The sequence below is a fragment of the Panthera pardus genome, unplaced genomic scaffold (genome assembly GCF_024362965.1).
Source record: "Panthera pardus isolate Hobbes unplaced genomic scaffold, ASM2436296v1 HiC_scaffold_11, whole genome shotgun sequence".
Lineage (NCBI taxonomy): Eukaryota > Metazoa > Chordata > Mammalia > Carnivora > Felidae > Panthera > Panthera pardus.
This window is the reverse complement of record NW_026526666.1, coordinates 78223228-78244652: the sequence shown is the minus strand read 5'-3', so window position 1 is coordinate 78244652 and position 21425 is coordinate 78223228. Positions and strand designations below refer to the sequence as shown.

Genomic DNA, 21425 nt, shown 5'->3' with positions numbered 1-21425 from the left:
CTCTTCGCCACCCCTGGAGGGGCATGCAAAGTCACTTCCAGCTGGCGCAGGAAGCACCGAGCCCAAGGGATATGGCGTGTTGCATGGGGCCTCTTACTCCCCCTCTTTTGGTTCCAAGCTCCCAGGAGGTGGATGACCCTAGATCCGCTAATACGGGGGTGGGGCTGATGTCCTCAGCATGACCTACTCAGGACTGGGAAGAATGAAGGCTACTCCAACAGACTGTCACAAGAGCTATGCCTCCAATAACCTTGAGGACCACCGCACTTTCCAAAAGTCAAGACCTCCGGTTCCCACAGTGGGGTGGGTCTGAGCCCAGCCCTGGGAAGCGGCCCTGAACCATGGGCCCGGGAGACCTCCAGCGGGCGCCAGCTCCTAGGTGGTGTCGGGAGAAAGACACTCATGCCTCGTCCTTGCCACGATACCTACCACCATCAGCCAAGGCTATTCTCCCTGGGAAGGGACCCTCTTCCAGACCCAGATAGGCCAGATGTCTAGAATCTTAAACCGGCTGCGTCCGGGAGAGGCGACATTTACAGACACTATTCTAGACACAGCCGCTGATTCATTCTTTGCTAAGTCTTCCCTCTGCGGCCACCTCCTGAGTCCTGACTGACACCAGACAACCCGCCCTCTCACCGTAGGTGCCCCTCAGCCGCAGCCTGGCCAAGGCAAGGGCGCCCAGCACCTCATGCCTGCTGGAGTGCGGGCACAGCCTCTCCCTGCCCTCCCCATTCTCCCCCGACCCCGGCCAAGCAGAAATGGAGTCTGTGCAACCCTCCTCCTCTGCATCCCCAGAGCCCAGAGGCAGGCGGGAAAAGGGCGTGTGTCCGTGTGGCCTATTACCCAGGCCTGATTAGTTGCCAGGACTGTGTGGGCATGATGGGCCTGCGGCCACGGCGAACACCAGAGGGAGCCAGCACAGACAGAGGTTGTTAAAATGCTCCTGCAGGGGCACCTGGGCAGCTCGGTGGGTTGAGCGTCCGCCTTCAGCTCAGTTCATGATCTCACGGTTCGAAAGTTCAAGCCCCACGTCGGGCTCTGTGCTGACAGCTCGGAGCCTGGAGCCTGCTTTGGGTTCTGTGTCTCCCTCTCTCTCTCTGCCCCTCCCCTGCTCATGCTCTGTCTCTCTCTCTCTCTCTCTCTCTCTCTCTCTCAAAAGTGGATAAACTTAAAAAAAATGTTTTTAAATGCTCCTGCAGAGCTCTGATGCCCCCACCACGTCCTAGTGCCTCAAAGACATGGTAATGCGAAGGGACTCACAGCAAATTCTCTGCCCAGCACACATTAGCCTAATTGTGCGTGATGCTGCCCTAGAGATACACAGCATCACTCAGAGCCATCCAGGCACCGAAAGAAGGAAAAGGGCCAGGAACATCCCAAGCATGCCACTGTCCACTGCCGGAGGACGTCTCCCAGAACTCCATCCCATCTGCGACTCCGGGATTCAGTCTGATCTGTCAAGCACTTATGAATGGTCTGCTCTGGGCCTCGTTTGGCATGGCTGCTGGAAATACACAGGGGAATCAAGCTGGGGCCAGGCAGACCGGTGTTCAAATCTGGGAGACACTGTCACTTACCGAAGGGGTCCTCCCCCTGGCTAGGGCTTAGATCCCTCCTCTGGGAAGAGGGGATAAGGGCCCCCATCTTCGGGACGTTGTAAGGGTTAAAGGAGATGGGAAAAGGGCTCAGCGAGCACTAGGTCCTATCATCACAGTAAATAAGAATGAGATAAGGGCCTTGCCTTTGAGAAGCTCCTGGCCCCCGTGGGGGTCAGGGACTCGGTGCCTGCAGGAGCCAACAAGAACCCAACGGGGAAGCAGGACCGGTGAGGGACAAATGTTTGAAATAAACGGCCCTCCTGGTCTGCGTCTTCTTCACTCCTGATAATAAAAACACAGCCACACAAAACATTTCACCTTTCCCTCTTAACTCCACAGCAAGAAGAGTACTTATGCTTTTACTGCATAACAGTAAATCGCCCCATCTTGGCGGAAGCTCTATAAAGACAGGTGGGGGCTGTGGCATGTGGGAATGTGGGAAAGGAAGCCGGAAACCCAAAACTTTATATAAAACATCCCAATTTGGGTATGTTGGCTAACTCAACCTAAGAAACTAATTCAACTTAAAATTAAATTGATGGGGGGTTGGGGGAGGGCAGAACCTAGAAAAAGAGATCAGAAGGAGAATCCCTTAAATTCTAGGCTAAGAAGTCTGTCTCCAAGAGAGTAAACCATCAAAAGATGTTGTCATGGGTGTTGTTTTAATAACAGGATAAAAAAAAATTAACAACTAGTTGGAGGCAAACACAAGAGGTTCCACAAGCTTCAGCGTGAGCTCTGGGGTCACCAGGGGCATGATGGGGAAGAAGATCATTTCTGCACCCACAGGAAGTGTTATAACAACGGACGGTGCAGCAAGGCTCCGGGAGGCTCATGGAAGGTTGTACCACTGCCTGGGTGTATCAGAGGAGGCTTCCTGGAGGAAGTGAGCCTATGACAGAACATGAAGTATGAGAAAGAAATGCAGCAGGAGAAGAGGGGAGGGCATTCAGGTGGAAAACACAGAATGCAGAAGCACGGGGTCAGAAACAGCCTCACCACCTGCCTTGAGCTGACAACAGGTCTGTATGTGAAGAGGTGTTTCTGTGGAGTCCTGACAGGACTGGCTGAGGGAAGCGGCTGCCAGTGGCTGAGGACAGAGCAGAGCCAACCGGAGGGTGAAGCCCTGAACGATGGGAGGGTCTTCCAACCGACTGCCTCCCAAGACAGGGGGACACTGGAGGCTGTCCCTGCTTCCCTTGCGGCTGCCAAGAAATGGCATTAGAGAATCGGGCGCCCTCGCTAGAAGAATGGGGGGTGGGCGAGGAGCAGGCGACAGGGGAGGGACCAGGCTAAGAAAGGCCTAGCCAGGGGAATGGAAGCAAGAGATCCTCGGGGATCCAGGAAGCTGGGAAGACCCCTTTCCCAAGCTTTTCCCCTCTCCTGACCCAGGCCACTCACCCCATTTTCTGCCTGAATCTGTACAAACAGGTTCAACAAATACTCCCTGAGCACCCACTTTGCACCAGGTACTGGGATAGGTCTTTGCATCCATTATTTAAACCAACAGCGACCATGATGATGGATGACAGCGATGATGTCAATTACCATCTCTGAATGCTTTTGCCACGTGCGTGACGCCAGGTTCTTTTCCTCATCTATATAGTGGGGATAAAGTTCCTACTGCTCAGATTTGCTGTATTAAGTGAATGAATGTCCGGAAGATGCTCTTCGCGGTGTCTGACACACTGCAAGCCTCTAACACATCACGACTGTTACGTCTATGAGCACAGTAACACTGTGTTAGCACAGGGGGCTGGAAATTGAAACCACAAGGGGAAGCCCAGCCCAGCCAGATCTGTGTGGGGCTGTCACTCCCGCCCCTGATGCTGCAGTCCTAGGCAGCAGCGACCCCTGCGCCTGCCCTGCAGGTCAGAGGTCTCCCTCCTCCCACCTTCTGCCAAGGAGAAGGAGGGTTCCCTCCTCAGCGGGAGAAGGGGTTTCAGCTCAGCCACAGAGCTCCTTTCCTTTCTTTTTTTAATTTTTTTTTTTAACGTTTATTTACTTCTGAGACAGAGAGAGACAGAGCATGAACGGGGGAGGGTCAGAGAGAGAGGGAGACACAGAATCGGAAGCAGGCTCCAGGCTCTGAGCCATCAGCCCAGAGCCTGACACAGGGCTCGAACTCACGGACCGCGAGATCGTGACCTGAGCCAAAGTCGGATGCTTAACTGACTGAGCCACCCAGGCACCCCCAAAGAGCTCCTTTCTGAAGCCTCTCGGACAGGTTGTCACAAAGACCTAGCACTTGCAGAAGGTCTGACCCACAAGCCCCGTCTGCCTGCTGAAGGAGACTGAGAGTGGCCCACCTGCCAAGGAGGGCTCATTGCCTTGTGCAGCAGGAGACGGAACTCACCTAGGGTTCCCCGGCCAACCCAGGAAACCATGAAATGTGGCCGGAGGCCCAGCTGAGCTCTCAGATGACCAGATGTTGTACCCATCGACGGAGGGCTCAGAAAACAGGCACATGGCTCTGGGGACGGTCCACTCACAGGTATCATGGCCTGGCCTCCAGTGCTCAGGCCTGGGGCAGAGGGAAGAGCCAGGCTTCTGAGAAGGGCCCTGGACACTTGGTCCCCAACTAACCTGCCATCTGCCCATCTCGCTGTCCTTTCTCACCTGGACTACTTCAACAGCTTCCTGATGGGCCCCCAGCTTCCGCTTTCACCCCCATGTAGTCACACCACACAGCCACCAGGATGACTTTTCAAAGGTTGCTCCCTTTCTACAGTCCTCCATGTCTCCCCAGTGCCCTTGGGATGAAGTCCAGCCTCCTTACCTTGGCTCGAGGCCCACTACTCAGGCCTTATCTTGCCATACCCCCTCTCTCTGCTCTATTCACACTGGACTTCCTTGAGTTTTGTTTTGTTTTTGTTTTTTTAAATACAATTCTGCGGGTATTTGGCCACGTTTGACCTACAAAGCTGGCAGTTTCTTCTGGTTTAATTTAACACAACTGTCTGCCCCTTGGGCATTTAAACATGTTGCTCCCTCTACCTAGAACCCGTGACTCCCTCCTCCCCAGCACCTTCACCTCACTGCCCCTTTCTTCTCCCCCGGGTGTCAGCCCAAATGTCACTTCTTCAGGGAAGCCCTTCCTGGTGTTCCCCCAGGCAGCCTGTGCTTCCCTTCTATAACACGCTTTGAACTTGTAGTGATTCCTTGATGTCTGTCCTGCCAGAATGCAAGCTCCGTAAGGGCCAGAAGCATATCTGTTTTGCTCCCCCCTGTAGTCCTAGCACCTGGCACAGGGCTGTATGTGCTCACAGTATGTGCTCACTAAAGTCTCATGGAGTAAAGAGGTGCTGGTTTGAATGAGCCAAAGCTCTATCCCAACCAGCTGTGTGACCTTGGACCCACCCATTCTCCTTTACACATCGGTTTCTACAACTGCACGAGAAGGTAATCGTACCTACCTCAGAGAGATGTGCCAATTACGTGACATCAGGAGTGCCCGTGTATTTGGAATTACACTGCTCAAAAATATCGACAGGTCCTTCCTGGGGCTGGCTGCAGCCACCACTCTGAACTCAGAGTTTGTGAGTTCGTGGAGTTTGTGTAACCAGGGCGGGCGCATTCCTTTCGGGGAGCTTAGAAAGCCTGGGGTTTTATAGCATCACGGCTGGGGATGCCTGGAGTTTCACGGTGAAAGGAACCCGGAGTCCCCTGGGAACATCCTTGGCCAACGTGTTCTTGATTATCTCCCGTACCAGGAAGATCACTACTCCCGACGTATCTTACTTAATCTTCAAACAGCACTGAATACGAGATGGCTGGCATTGAACCAAATTCTGTCTCCTTGGACCATCATCCCACTGGCTCCAATTCTCTCCACTGGGACTTCTAAGGCCAGGTTTGCTCCCCCTTCTACACTACAGCCTTCAGAGATGAAGAGAATGACAGCCCTTACCTTCACATCTCCAAGCTCTGGATTTTGACCTTCATCTCAGCCTCCATACCTGTACCACGGGGCCAGCAAGTGCTGGACCTGACTCCTCTCCAGGTGGGGCTGACACCAAACAGGAGAAAGCATTAGCATTTCTGCTCAAAGAGCGGGGCTGCGGGAGCCCCAGACCTTCCTTACTGCGGGCCTCAGAGCCAGACTCTGGGATCAAAGTCGCTCACAGAAAAAGCCACCTTCTGCCGGGTGAGTCAGGCTCAAAAGGCTGTCGGCCCTCTCCAGCCTCTGGGGGAGATTGATGCCTGCATGGACGGATCGCTCCAATGTATTAAGTAGATAAAGAAATTGATTATTCCATAAATCATTGTCTCCAGGGAAAAAAATCCCAATTTTTTAAAAAAGAAAATCTTATAAATCTGCCTGAGCCCATGTGAGGGACAGTGTAGCCATTTCAGCTTAATTGTTTGAGAGTTTCTTTGCTACAGCCCTAGAAAAGGAAGTCCCTGAAGCTACTGTTTCCCAATCTAGATGTTCCTTCCCAAACTCCACAAATGGCCATGTCATGTCACGGACAAGATGGATTTACACTGCAGCAGGAAGAAGGTGAGTCAGCCAGAGAGAAAAACTTCCACCGAAGGAGACAGACTCACTTCTTCAGAGACAAAAATCAGATACTAGTCCCTACCCCTACCTTTCCTCCTTACTTACACTTACTCACCTGCCCCATCTAGAAAATGTAAGGTTCCATTCTGACAAGAGACAGACAACTGGCCAAAATGAACCCTGACGGGGGCCCGAGGATAGGGTGTGACAGCTCGGGAGGAGGGGGCTCTCAGAACAGTGGAAGGAGTGATATGGTTTAGCAGCAAGACAAGTAGAACAGAGGTGTAAAGGGTGAAAGGGAACAGACATGGCTTCCCAGCTGGCTCTGCCGTGTGATTTTTAGCTTGTTTCTTCTCCTCTCTGAGCCTCAGTGCCCCTCCCCAGCACCCAGGAGAATGAGAAAGATCCAAGTGTGGGGTTCTGGTCCAAACTGCACGTATCTGGTTGTTCAAGGAACCATGGCTATCACTGAAGGTCACCTACATGGACCTAGCAGGAGGCCACTGAGTTACCACCAGGTCCAGGGAGGCTGCTTCACGCCCCAGGCCCTCCACAAGTCCCTTCCCTGTGCACTCTGCAGTACACAGAGTGGACGCGCCACCCATGTTTGGTGAATCAGTGAGTCAGCCCAGAGTCCATGTGAAAACGACAGGAAATAAACACGAGATTACAAACAGCATAAAAATAGCCACATTTCCAAAGCAGATTTTTCTGATTCTCTGAACCCAAGCAGGAGCAGCAAAGAAACCAATCCTTTCTTCCTGAGATCTTTCAAGCCAGGGCTCCTGAAGAGCCCTGCTTTGTTGGTATCATAGCGCACTTCCCCTCTGTCCATTCCAGATCTTTCTGCTGTATGACTGAAAGGTGCCATCTTGTCTCCTACATCCTTGGAGCCTATTTACTTAAATGTCGCTCCGTGTTCAGAGGCACGTGTCAGTTCCTCGGAGTCTATCATCCAAATACTCCTAGGTTCCTATGCTCTTTGGCTTCTAGACCAGGTGTTCCGGCCAACCCAGAGTGCCTCGGTAATGGCCACAAACTACCCCTCTCTCAGAGGTATGCTGAGGCCACTCGGAGTGACTTTCTATCTAGGAGAGACCTTTGTCAACACCCAGGCCAATCACAAGGCTTCCCAGACACATCCAGGTGGTACAGCACCTGGTACTGCTGGGGTTCTTTGGGGAAAACCACAAAGCCGTGACACATTCCATTCCCATCACCTGAACGAAGAGTCGTTTTATTTACTAGCAGGAAATACAGCTCTATTATAGGTATGCAGGGTTCCACAACTCAGGAAATAATAACACACAAAATACTTTTAAGAAATCACATTTAGCAGGATAAAAATACATAACACAAGCCTACTTACCAAATGCAATGTGAAAGATGATGTTGACAAGCTGAGCAAAGATGCTTGGTATCGGGTGTGATATTTGACAATAGAAATGTTCACTCGTTTTGTCATCTGCTACTGCTCCCTAGCAGACAAGCTGTACAAGGCACCAAAGGCTTAGGCACAATTTATGGGGGGGGGGGGGGGAGGGATGAGCAAATTCTATCTGTTGCCTTCATTTTTTTTTACTGTGAATTGCTTGATTTGAACGACCACAAACGATAGTTCTCACTAGCCTACGTGTGCCTGCTAAACACCTCAGTCCAGTTTATGAACACCAGAATCCTAGAGGAATAGCATTCTGAAAAAGAATGCCTGTTTAGCAAGACCTTGCAATAACCACATCACCCCTGCCAGAAGAGTCAGCGGGCAGATGGCGCCCACTCACTACCCCAGCGCCTGACTGCTCTCCGTGGTGCTGAACACAGAGGTTAGGGGTGAACCTTAATCTCCCCGGCCTCATGGGAACTTCATAGGGTGGATCTGTTATCTACAAGCCTTTCTAAACACAGACGAATCTGGTTTGTACTTCTCCCTCAATGTGGAAAAATGTTTTATCGGTCTGTTTTTCAGTATTACAAAAATTTAGTCTCTATCTCAAGACTGAAAATGTAAAGCTTCAAGTGTATGTGTGTGTGTGTGTGTGTGTGTGTGTGAGAGAGAGAGAGAGAGAGAGAGAGAGAGAGAGAGAGAGAGAGAGAGACTGAGTTTTCTTAATATAGTGGAGGTCAGAGACTCATGTTTTCATCTGATTTTCCCATGGCTTCCCAAGGGATGTGGCACAAATCATGTCCCCCATTTGGTCCTCAGTATCCTGATCTGTGATAGGAAAAGAATAGGGACAGGTACTGTACTCCTGTAGTTCCAACACTTGGGGGACCCCCAGTTGTGTTCTGGTTCTTCCATGGACTCAGAGATAGTCCAACAAGGTGACCTTGCCTGGCCTTCTTCAGCACTGAAAGATTTCCTGGAGCCACAGGAGGACACAAGGCTCAGGTTCTCTTGCAACAAGCCAGGGATTCAACCTCTCTGCTCAGCTCTCCCCCAGCCCTCAACCCCCAGGGACCAGCCATAATTCAGCTAAACCTGAGAGTTCACCCATATTTTATTTACTGATTCAATGTTACGAGACAAGTAAAATAGACGGCTGTCACCTCTATTAAACTGGGCAGGAAAAATGGCCATGTAGGCAACAGGCTCTTTCTGCCCATAATGTGTCATCTGTTTCCTTGGGGAGGGAAGCAAGGAAGGGAGGGCATGGCCTCAGGGCAGAGCCCGGTTCTGTCATGCTCAAGAGGGGAAGCCCAGGGCCTCACTGCAAATCTGCCCTGGCCTCACTCTCAGCTACACAAATACAGCAGACCAATCAGCACAGTCAGGAATTGGGACCGTCACTTCAACACTTAAGTCTTCAGTTTCCCACTGATCCATTTAACAGGCTTGGGGTAATGAATGGCTGTTGAGCCACAACCTGGGAAGCCTGTGCTAGAGGAGCAAACCTCCAACTGGTCATTTCTTAAAATAACACAAACACATAGAAATATACACATTCACACTCTCAAGAACCCAGTGTGGATGATGCACTCAACCCCAGGGCTAAATGCCCCAGGCTGACTGTCCATATAGCCTGAACACCTCTGCTTTACACAAAGCTGGCATGTAGACCTGTTGTCTAGACATCCTTGCAGGAGTAAGTGATGTGGTGAAGACGGAAAACAGAGAGGCCTGACCTATAATTGGCCACAGTGTAAGCGGCACAACATCCCTGTCTAGCAGCTGTCCTAAGCGGCCAGCCTATTAAGGATGAGTAGCAGAAGTTCTCTTGCTGGGTTCAACAACCCAAGGGAGCTGCAGGGATGCTTAGGGGCAAGTGGGAAGGAGAAACAGGTGAGGTCAGGAAGACAGGAGGACCATGAGCCCTTCTTCAGTTGCTTCTGGAAACAGACACCTTGTGTCTCTCACGAGGAGAATCATCACGGTATGAACCAAACAATGGATATGAAGACCAATCTAGTCCCGGGAACGAAGGATCCACTCCCCTGAATATTCCAGTTCTGCCCAAGCTACTACGTGGAAAAAGTCTTGGTATAGAAGGTGTTGAATTCATGTGTCAGAACACCACAGACATCATTAGAACTTTGACTTTGTAGAAGGCTCTAACAATGCCTTTCATGAAATCTTGTTGACCAGATGGAAAAAATGTTGACCTGAGTAACAGGGCAGGAGTGTGGACTTCCACTCAAATGACTGTATTCATCAATGCATTCATTTATTCAACAGTTATTAATCACCTACTATGTGCCATCCACTGTGCTAGGCGCACCAGATGAAGTGGTGAGTAAGTCATCGGGGTCCCTGCTTATATAATAAGTGCTATGATAAGGGAAATACAGGGTGCTGTGGGGGCCCAAAGAAGTGGGCAGACATGAAGAAAAGCTTCCTGGAGGAAAAGACACGTTTGCTGAAACCTGAAGGATGACTAGAAGTTGTCTGCAAAGAATAACAAGAGTGGAGGCCCCAGGGTGTGAGGGAAGGCACGGTGCCTCCTGGGGACTTGGGTGTTCAGTATAGTGGAGCGCAGAGTGTGTATGAGGCAAGGAGGGATGCAGTATAGGTCTGCCAACCAGGGCATGTCATAAAGGGTCTGAAAGTATAAGGAAGCTAGTGGGGTTTTGAAGCGGGTTAAAGTATAGGATCGTGGATCCATGATTACCGAATTAAGCCAACAGACTCTGACGTTGGTCATTTCCTGCCTAATGCGTCGATGGCAGAAATAGCTGAAGGGAGGGAAGGCGGGCTCATCTCAGGCTCAGATGGCACAAAGCAAGGCAAACAATGGAAGAGGAGCCGCAAAAGCTACACTGTCCAGAGCAGCAATTCCCAGCCCCCACCGTAGTGTAGGCCAATAACCACTTAACCTGTCCACCACAGACCCCCCAGAGGGAGGCCAGGGAGGAAGAAGAGGGTGAAATCCATGCCTACTTCCTGAGGATGTTGAACCAGAAGCAGGCTCTGGTGGTCCAGGAACAACGAGCAAGAATAACTGCCTGAAGGTTCCATGGTGGGATTTACTGAGGATAAATGACAGGTCCTGCCTTTAGGCTCAAAAGATCAACTGCCAAAGGGAAGATGAGAGAAGTTATAGATCAGCAGCGATGCCTGTGAAAAAGACCAGGGGATCTCAAGAGACGGCCAGCTCAGTCTAACTCGGCGAAGTGAAGTAGCTGCTGAGAAGGCTGAACTGGCCTGGGCTGTACAAGGAGACACCGAAGCTGAGATCCGAGGAAGCCAGGCGCTCACTGGGTGTAACACACAAGCAGCACTGGGGTTAGCTTAGCTCTCAACGCCTGGTGGGAAGAACTGAGCATCTCTAATTGGGAGAAATGCCTTTACATTTCCGTAGGGTTGCATGGGAGGATAGGGAGCAGACCAGAACCAGAACCAGTGAGCATGGCTATTGTACCATAAGAGTAATGGACACCATTTGTTGAGTGCTTCCCATGGCTGTGGTCTAAACACTTCATATGCATTAATTCATTTAATCCTTATAACAACCCTGTGAGGCAGATACTATTATCATCATCATCATCATCATCATCATCATCATCGTTATTATTATTAGATAAATTTGCCCAAGATCACACAGATGGGAAGTGATGGAGACAGGCCTCAAACTCGGGCCAGCAGATTCCAGAACCTGTGAACTTATCCACATGCTAGATTGTAAAAGTGCATTGAAAGCTGCTCTTGTGCCAGGCATACTAATTCTCACAATGAGCCCACGCGGCCAAATCTATTATTATCCCCATTTTGCAGATGAGGAAATCGAAGGCTAAGTGACTTATCCCAAGTGCCAGAGCCTGGACGGGGGAAAAGGTTTAAGTTCAGACAGATGGATCTCAGAACCTATACTCCCAACATCCAAGTTCTATCGCCTTCCCTGGGACTGCAGGGAGACAAGTTTTGGGGGGGGGGGGGAATTTGCAACAAAGATTGGAGTCAGCCGAAACATTCGCAGTAAAGAACAAAAGAGGGTCAAAAGTAGTAAGCTTCTTATCTCGGGTGATGTTCAATCAGAGACCAGATATCCACCTATAAGGGGGGGTTAGGGGAAGGTCCCTCCAGTGTCTGAGAACAGTGGTCCTCAAAGGGAAGTGCCCAGAGGAGCAGCATCAGCATTATCTGGGGACCTGTCAAAAATGTAAAATCCCAGGTCTCACCCCAGACCTACCAAATGAGAAGCTCTGCGGGTGCCCAGCAGTCTGTAGTTTAATGAGCATTCCAGGTGATTTTGGTGCAAGGCTCCGTTTGAGAACCAGAGGCCTAAGAATGACCCCTGGGGTCCTTTTCAGCCTAGATTCTGTGATTCTCCACCACAGATAGGAAGTGTGATGCGTGGAGCCCTGGGAAGTCCTTGGCTCCCTGCTCCTGCTTTTCCGCCCAATTGGGCAGGCTTTTTGGAATAGCATATTTCGGTTCTGCAAAGCAGATGCAGGAAGGCTTTGCAGAAGTCTCCCTCGTTCCCATATTTAAAGAGCTCATCCCTGCAGTTGTTCTGAGAACTCTATAAACCCCCTTCCATCGGCAGCCTGTCTGCATCAGTCCCTTTAATAGCGCAAGGCTTAATTGTCTCCTATGGATCGGAACCCTCTTCACACAAACTGGAATCTTAGCTCCTTCTCGCTCCCTTTTTTCCCCTGCCTTCCTTAACCACCATTCAGCATGGCACCAAAGGATTTGGAGTCGAAGCTGCCACTCCCCCCGGATCTCACTCCATCTCATTATCTCCGATCTGTATGATCACCATGGGGACTCTCTCCTCCCCAGCTCTTGCCGTGGCCTCATTACTTGATGTCTCCCAGCAGAGCCAGCGGTCTCTATCCCCTGGGGCCCAGCCTCTAGCCACAGACCCTCTCTGGGCCATACTAGCCTGCCCAAGAAGCAAGACTGAACTCTACATCCAAGAAGGACTGACAAGGATTCTCTGGATCAGTCCCTAAAGAGCATCCCACAACCAGGGTCTCCTCGGTCCTGAATACATGCAAAATGCATTTCAGCTAAAACACTGCACCTGGGAGGAAGAACCAGCACCCCATGGGCTGCAGGTATGTGATAAATAGCAGGCCAGGAGGAGTCTGGGAGCTGACACACAGAAGCATCCCAAAGGGCACCTCTCTCTCCCCCTAATGTGGTGGATAATTGTCACAGGCAGCTGGACCCTACCATTTCCACTACGGGGCATGTGGGTGTGTGGGCAATGGGTAAATAAATGCCAGGTATTGAGCGGCATGGAGTACTGGGCACCAGGGTTGGCACAGGGTACGCAGGAAGCAGACAGCCTCAGAGCTCACAGTCTGATGGGAGGGACATGGCCTCCAACCTTGGAGAATCCTTTCTCTCCCAGCATTTATTAAATATCAAGCACTGCGCAAAGAGCTTCATACACTTTATCATCTTTAATCCTCGCACTGACTCTGTGAAGACGATACTCTAAGGTTCGGCCACAGGAAATTTTTGCAGGTCAAAAAACATCTGAATGTAGTCTCACTTAATCCCAATACTTCTATCTTAAAATGAGAAAACGGAGACCCAGGGGCAAAGTGACGCGTCCAAGGTCACGTGGCGCAGACATGTGAGACGCACGGTCTAACTCAGGTCCACCACAGTTCATCAAACCCAAGCCATGCCATTACATGTTGAGGTGCCAAAAAAGAAAACATCCTGTAGGCAACCCCAGCTATGGCACGTGAGACATGTACTGACTTCAGAGAAGGGAGAAGGGAGAGGAGGAAAGTCCATCCTAGAATCAATGAAATATATTATTTGGTTCCCCCGCAAAAATTCATTCTGCCTCTTGGTAATGATGCGGGGGGAGCTGGCCTTACACACTCTGGAGCAGCTTCTGGCCTAACGGGGGAGGCAGGACACGCATGCACTAGAGAAAGCCCTAGACAAACCCACAAAGCATAACTACAGCCAAGGCCAATCAGCATTAGTAAACAAGGCACAGAGGTCCAAGGAAACAAGGAGGGGGACATGGGAAAGTGAGCTTTGTGGAGAGGGGAGGGCCAGGTTTGGAGTAAAAGGCAGTGGGACCCTGGACATAACTCCAAAGGAAATAAAATGAGGCAAGGCGGGGCAGAGTGCTCTGTGCTGCCTATAAAAGGTGGCCGACGGGGAACGAAAGCCAAATCAGAATGACCTGTGGTCCTCAAGCCCAACCCCTTGGCCCTCGACCCAGTGTCCCCACTCCCAATCACACTCAGGTAGGATTTTGTCTCTGGGGCACAAAGAGAAGCAGAAGAAAACCGACTCCATGAGCAAACACAGGTACTGGTCCAGGCCAATGAGGCACTTAGGGGCACAACATTTAAGGAAACACCCGCTCTCGTGGTCAGTCGTGCGAATGCAGGGTCACCACTAGAGAGCCTGCTTCAACTCTGCTCCCTAGCTGCCTCACTCACCTCACCCCGGTGCTGGCCCTGTGCTGGTGTCAGACCCCTCAAACAACAACAAGAAGAAATGCTGATCTTTGGACAGCATTTAAGCTTTTCTGGAAAGATGTCGTACCTGTTTGGCTCTGTGAGGCAGACAGTATCGCCCCCATTTTTACAGAAGGGGAAACTGAGGTCCTGGAAAATACCATGAGCCCTCTGATTGTGCTTATCCCAAATCTGTCACCTCTTTAGGGGCTCTCAGCATGCAGTTTCCGCCCACTTCCAAAACAGTTCCGTCCCTGGAAGCCACCATTATTCCAGCCTCCTGGGTCCCCCAGAAGAAGGAACATGAGGGACAAGGAGAGTAAATTTGATTTTGCCTTTGCTCTTACAGAGGTGGCATGGGGAAGGGTGGACTGAGCAGCTCCTGCACCGACGTCCCCACACCCTACCACAGTGTCTTTTGAGACAGCAACAAATATTCCAGGACCCAGCGTCAGTGGCCTCAGATTGTCCACCTGTCTCAGTGACTGGCAAGGCAGGCTCTATTCAGAAGGGCAGAATGTGACTCTTGCTTAAAAATAAAATGACCAGGGGCGCCTGGGTGGCGCAGTCGGTTAAGTGTCCGACTTCAGCCAGGTCACGATCTCGCGGTCCATGAGTTCGAGCCCCGCGTCAGGCTCTGGGCTGATGGCTCGGAGCCTGGAGCCTGTTTCCGATTCTGTGTCTCCCTCTCTCTCTGCCCCTCCCCCGTTCATGCTCTGTCTCTCTCTGTCCCAAAAATAAATAAAAAACGTTGAAAAAAAAAATTTAAAAAAATAAATAAATAAATAAATAAATAAAATGACCATAAAACCTATTAGCCTGGAAAGGATGTTGGAAGGGAGAGCGGATGGGATTGGGGAGGGAAAGGGAGGTGAGGGGAAAAAGAAGAACAGAGAACAATTTGCGACCACCTTCTCTGGCCAGGTCACTGGCTGATGAGGACAGAGGCGAAGACGAGGCACAGACATGGAGCCCTTCCCTCATGGCTCTGATGATGTCTTTGAGGACAGCTCATGGCTTCCAGGGGGACACGTAGGCTGGAGTCCCCGGAGCAGAAGGATTCCTATGGGTGGACCAGCCATATCCAAGGGAGAGTCCATCCTTTATTTCAGGCTTCCAGGGAAGCACTAGGCAGAGTCCAGAAGCCCGGACAAAGTGAGATGTAGTCAGTGTAAGTGTCTATTGGTGAGAGGGTGGGAAAGACCATCCGTCCTTTTCCGTCCAGGAAGCGTATCTGCCACACAGCTCATCAACAAGGGCTATCTGCTTCTGAAAACTGGCACTGGCAGGGTTAAATGTCACAGAACCTACAGAGCCACCTCCAACACAGGGCCAAACACACAGCCCGGCCCTGTGAGGACACACTCAGCTCCCAGAGCCGTGGGGGTGGGGGTGCTCCATTCAGCACCTGTGCAAACTGGTGGTGCTTCCTCGTCCTCTGCCCTCACGGACCGTCAAACACGCAGGACCCCTGCAGTCAGGCCGACAGGAGTTCTTATCCGTCTACCACTCACTGCCCATGTGATCTTGTGCAAGTGACTTTGCCAAGCTTAGTTTCTTCAACTGCAAAATGGAAATGATGCCCGCACGGCGGTGAAGGTTAAATAAGATGGGGGAGGGAAATGCAGCGGCATTTACTGAGCACTTACTATGCGCCCGCATTACTAGTCAGCGTGTGAAACACCGCGGTGCCTGGCACCTAGTAAGCGCTTCGTAAGTGGGGGTCATTGTTATTGTCGCATTGCTGTGCATTATTTTGATGTCACTCCCGACCCAGGTGGGGTCCCAGGCAGGAGACACAGGGATACCTCGACACAGGCACACTGCCCCCTGGTGCTGCTGTCGGGGAATGGGCACCTGGGAGAACAGCTATTCTGGCGAACAAGACCCAGCCCTGTCTGCACTAGGCCCTGGGCCCATCCATCCATCCAAAGCTCCAGCCCCATCACACCAGCCTCGGGAGGACCAGCCCTGTCCCCGGAACTTCGGTCCTCTCTGCTGCTGCCCAGCCAAATGGAGCACTGGCTCTCGCCTCTCTGCATTCCCTCTGGAGGGTCCACGGCTCAGGCTGAAGCCACAGGAGGCGGGGGCAGCAGTCTCTCACAGAATGGAGGAGGCTTGGCCTCAGCAGATCAGAAACAAACCCAGCTGCTGAGTACCACCAAGTCTCCTCTGACAAGCACACCCAAAGCAGCCTCTGCCACCTTCCCTGTACATGGCCTCGTGCCTCCCCCAAGAGGAGGGAGCGCTGTGATGTCCACAGAGGACTCTGTGCTTCCTGCCCCCTTGCGCCCCCCCACCCCGAGGGGGCTGTTTCCTAGAGCAGGGACAGAGAGTGCCTGCCGGAACAGGAGGACTCAGGGAGGCTCCCAGGCCCCAGAAAGGACCCTAAAAGCAGCCAAGCAACCTTGCATTCCTGAAAGGGTGGGGGGGATAAAGGGCCACCCCTCAAAGCCCTTTCAAAATAGCACATCAGGCTGGACTGGCTGTCAGGCCAGCAACAGGGGAATGCAAATGACCTTGGAGGAGCCTACTCAGGACACAGTGCCTGGCTCACCCTGCATAAGCCACCTCTAAAACCCCCAGCTCATCCTGATGTCAAAAGACTGTTTAGCGCAGTGCAAGGCAGGCATCACGAAGAAATTAAACTCCAGCTTTGAGGAAGAGGGAAGCCCGGGTTGACAGGAGCGGCTGGGCTGGAAAGTGGAGGCAGAAATTGCTCAAGTTAATGCCTTCCAAGGCCCCTCGGGCCACTCCCAGGTCTTGTCTGAAGCTATTTACTTCCAGGGGGGAAAGCCCTATTGATCTTCATTCAGCTCCTGTCTGCTCCTACAAGGCGGCAATGTTTCAGCGCATCACCAGTCACTGTAAGAAATTCCTCATTGTTTTACACACGGCTCCCAAACTCAGGAGACGAATGGTCAGGACCGTTTGGGTGAACTGATCGGAGACAATGAAGACGGGGCTGGTTGGAGAACTCTGGGGGAGGGGGATCTCGTTCCCCAGGGAGAGACTGCTGTGACTGCCCGCTGGCCACCCCCGCCCGCCCCCGGCCCAGGTTCTGGGTCCTGAGGCTCATCTGTTCTGCTGTCTGTAGATGCTCAGAGAGTCCAGAGCCGAGCCAGTCCTTCCCTCTCTACCCCACCCCCATCCCCAACACATACACCTGCTTTATGTCTCTGCAGTCATTTGGCTCCCAACCTCCCCCTGGCTGGCTAGAGATCATCACCATCCACCAGGGCTCCCCAGCTGCCGCCACCACTGTCTGGTTCCCTTTTCAAGTTCCAAGCTGGCCCTCGATCCTACCGTATGCATGTAATACGAGGGAGCCTCGTGTAACCATGAAACCTACAGTGGCACGGACAGTCCCCACCGTCTGCACTAAAAGGAACTTTGAAGCCACAGAATATCCCAAACCATCACAGCCAATCCAACGGTGGTTTACAGATGGGGAAACAGAGGCTCAAGGTTGGGGGGAACGGTGTGATTTGACCACAATGGCTCAGTAAATGGGCAGGAGGGAGAGCAGAAAACCCAGGCCTCCTAGCTCCCAGCCTAGGGCGCCTCCACTTCAGCTTCTAGGTCATATAACCAGGAAATCCAGGTTCCCACAAAAGGTCACTGAAGCCCATCTGGCTGAGATGATCCATGCATTAAACTGCTTCCCATGAGTTAAGACCAGAATCCATCCCAACAATAATAACGATGATAAGAGTAATAATAAAATGCCGAACAATATGCCTTGAAAACCTTCAATGAGCAACACTTGATAATCACACGCAGATACATCTTTCACATATTCATATAAAATAATCAATGATCATTTTTTCCCGCAGACTACAATCCAATTACTCTCTCTCCCTCGCTCTCTCCCTAGCTCTCCTTTGTTACTTGCAAACCATCCAAGCAATCAATGCCTTGACCTCTCCCTCTGATAGACACAATTACAAAAAGACAGAGCAATGCAATTCATCTATTCAAGACGGATTGTTTGAACACTCTGTCACACCGCTGAGCTATCCATCTCCTTGTCTAAGAGGAAATTTCAGCCCCCAAAAAAGGCACAAAGAGAGGGGGCGGGTACACTGCTCCCAGCCCAGAGAGCCCCTCACACACCTGCAGGAAAACCCTCTCCCAAGCTGGTGTTTGAGGATGCCTGCCTGCTGGAGAATTCGGCTCCGGGAACAGCCAGCTCAGGCACCAATCTCAGGAACCACAAAGCACCCAGCATACTCCCGAACCCCATTTCCAGGACCTCAATTCCTGCAGCCTCAGGCAGAAAACCCTGGAATCCCACGGGTGGATCAGAAAAGGGAGATGGTGGGGGACCCAGCCAAGGCAGTGTGTTTAGGTTCTGCATAAGTGTGTGTGTGTGTGTGTGTGTGTGTGCACGCACGCGCGCATGTGTGTGTGCGCTCCCGCGCGCATGGGCCCGCCCATGTCCACTGTGCTTCTCTGGCCCCAGCTAAGGCTCCAGCCCGGACTCCCAAGGATGGAAGTTCAGCTCCCTAGGAAGCTCCAGAGAAGCCCAGAGGCCTCGGAGCCTTCCCATCTTCCATCTAAGCTGGCACAGCTCCGGCGGTCACGTTTGGCATCCACACAGCACCCCAGTCCTCGGGCTGGGAATCAAATGGGGCAGGGCTCTCTGATATAAATGGCTTGGGCCAACATGCTAATTAATCCTGGGGCTTAATACGAAGAAGATTAGAAGAGAAGAGGGCTTTGCCATCCTTAATTGCATTATTACAACATGAACCCAAGAAAGGGCAGGCAGGCTGGGGCTTCCCCTCAGAGCAGTGAAGAGCCCCCAGTGAAGTCAATTTCACAATAAGAGGGGGCAGCTAAGGACACACCATCCTGCCCCTCCTTAGCTCATCCTTCTGGGGCTGTCCTCACCTTCTCCTGACTTCCTGGGGCCCCAAAAACCTCCACCCCTGAAGCTAAGCTGGGAGCATACCCAGCTCCCCGCGTGCAGAGGAAAGGAAACTGCAAGGCGTGGGACGCACACAGAGCACCTTTTGGGGCCCCTCTCCTTTCTCTCAAGGGCACTCTTCCACGTAGGCCCCCAAAAAGCAGGGAAGGAAGGAGGGAATGAAAGAAGTGCTGGCCCAGGACTAAGGTTGTGCCTGCCCCTGGAATGCTAACCAAACAGGGAGCTGGGGCAGGCAAAAGGGCAGATAGAAGACGTTGCTTGGCTTGCCAAGAGCAGCCTGGGCTGCAAAGGGTTAAGCCTGACTGTGAGGGATGTCCCGAGAGTCGCGTGCCTGGACTCCTCTGCCTCTTCTGCCTCGGGGTGTGAGTCTGCCAGGGTCCCGGGCATGGACTCAAAGACCCCAGCGTGGGCAGCGCTGAGCACCGCGCACTACCCCCCACCCGGATATTGAGTTCCAGAGGTTGTGGTATCCAGGAGCGAACCACGAAGACGTACCCCTCAACCCCCCCCCCCCCCCCCCCGGATTCCTGACCACCTCCTAGGAAAACCTCAAGTACGGAAACCAAGCCCGACCTCGGTTCCCTGCATCCCCTCAAGCCTCTAGCAGTCCTCTCTTGGAGAAGAGCCACAAGGGGGTAAGGTGGCCCTGGCTCAGCAGAGCTCTGCCCGCCCTGTGCCAGATGCTGGTGGTGGCGCCTCGCGAACCCAGGAGGCCCAAGTCTCCGGCCTGGCGGCAGGCTCCCGCGTGGCCAGGCCGGGCCCAGCCCTGGCGGGCGCGGGCCTGGGCCCCGCAGGGTCTCCCGCACTGCCCAGAGCGCTGCCTACAGGGTGCCTGGGGCGACCACAACAAAGTTAAAGCCCGGAGTAGGAGTCTCCGGCGAGAAGAGAGCTGAGACGCGGCAGCCCCGGAAAGCCGCGCGCAACCCCGCCAGCCGCCGCCAGCTGCGGAGGGATTTCGGCTAACTTTACAAACCGCTCGCATCCCTCCCGCCACATTCCCGGCCGCGGCGGGCAGCCTCCGTGGCTTCCTTCCCCCCCTCCTTCCCCCCCAGCGGCGAGGGAACGCAAGAGCGACCGGCCGGGGCTGCCCCTCCCCTCCCCCAAGCCACCGGGCTGGATGGGGCACCCCCGAGGCCGAGGGCGGCCGCCGGGAGGAGAGACCCGCCGCCCACCCCCCTTGCGTCCTGCGAAGCCGTCCCTCGCGTCCCCGCCGCGGCCGCTGGAGCTGTTCCCCAGGTGGGGGCGGGGGCCTGCCGGGAGCGAGGAGGAAAGAGAAGTTGGCGCCTTCCCCCAGGGTTCCCGCTCCGCGGAGAAGCCCGCTCCCAGAACTCGGTCTGTGGCCGGTCGTGCCGGCAGTGGCCGGGAAATGAGCCCTCCACTCGGGTTGGGGCTGGAACGCTTCGCTCCTCTCCGCCAGGTCTGGCCTCTCACGAGCGCTCCAAGGGCCCCTCGCCCGCCGCGGCCCGGCTGTCTCCTCCCCACTAAGTAGGGCCCGTGACCCCCGGCTTTGGAACTTTGCCCTGACCGGGCCGAGCTCCCGATGGTCACCCGGCCCCGGCGGCCCGCAGAGATCGGGAAAAATCTCTTGGGATCGCGTTCGTTGGCTCCCCATTGCCGCCCCCGCCCGGGCGCACAGAGACCCCCGGCTCCGGGGAGCCCTTACCGATCCGGATGACGTGGGGCATCCCGCGCGAGTCCGGGATCCAGAAGGCGCACACGAGGAGCCCGGCCCAGTATTCCCAAACCAGACTCCGGAGGCGCCGCCAGGGAGCGGTCATCGTTGGGCGCCGCCGAGCGTGCCCGGGGCGCGGCCGTGGCGGGCTCCCTGGGGCGGCAGCTCTAGGCGCGGGCGCGCAGCAGCCCCCGAGGCGCCGCCTGGCCCAGCTGCCCGGCTCCCGAGCGCCGCTGCGAGTGGGGGGCGCCCCGCGGCGCCGCGCACATCTTACTGGGGGGCCGCCCCGCCGGCGCCCGCCCCGCCCGGCTGCCGCCCACGGGTCGCCCGCGAGCGAGGCTCCTGGGCTCCGCCCGGGCTGCGCTCGGGCTCCGCTCGGACTCCGCTCCGGCTCGCGTCGGCTCGGCTCCCGCGCGGGCTCCCACCTGCCCCGGCTGCCGGGCGCTGGCGGGCGGGCTGCACGCGTCTCCGGCCGCTCCTCCTCCAGCCGCCGCCAATGCTATCGCCCGGGCTCGCACAAAGCCCCGGAGTGGAGTTGCACGCGCGCACACACTCCCTCCCAGCCCCCTCCCCGCGCCCTGCCTCCCGCCTCCCGCGCCGCCCGCCGCCCGCGCTCCCTCCGCGCACTCCCCCGCGCACACACACTTCACACTCACGCCCGCCGAGGCGTACACTCGCGCGCTCACACCTGCGCAGGGGGCGGGGAAGGGGACCCTGGACCCGGTTTAGGGGGACGCCCGGAGAACGAGGATTCTCCTCGCTTCCCAGATGTCCCCATCCGCCCCGCCGCCCCCAGTCCCTTCAACTGCGAGGGCACGGAGCCTGGGAGCCGGGCGTGGA

General features: G+C 54.0%; 1 protein-coding gene across 3 annotated transcripts in view; it reads right to left on the bottom strand.

Moving 5' to 3' along the window:
* GRIK3 (glutamate ionotropic receptor kainate type subunit 3) overlaps positions 1 to 21112 on the bottom strand; it is a 229682-nt gene extending 208570 nt beyond the window's left edge. Inside the window, exon 1 of one of the 3 annotated variants that reach the window (XM_019430223.2) lies at positions 20577 to 21112. In XM_019430223.2, coding sequence (XP_019285768.2) covers positions 20577 to 20691 — 115 coding nt within the window. In that variant the 5' untranslated portion in view covers positions 20692 to 21112. The remainder of the gene's footprint in view (positions 1 to 20576) is intronic. The other 2 variants (XM_019430225.2, XM_019430222.2) reach the window with 2 other exon arrangements.
* Positions 21113 to 21425: the final 313 nt, after the last annotated feature.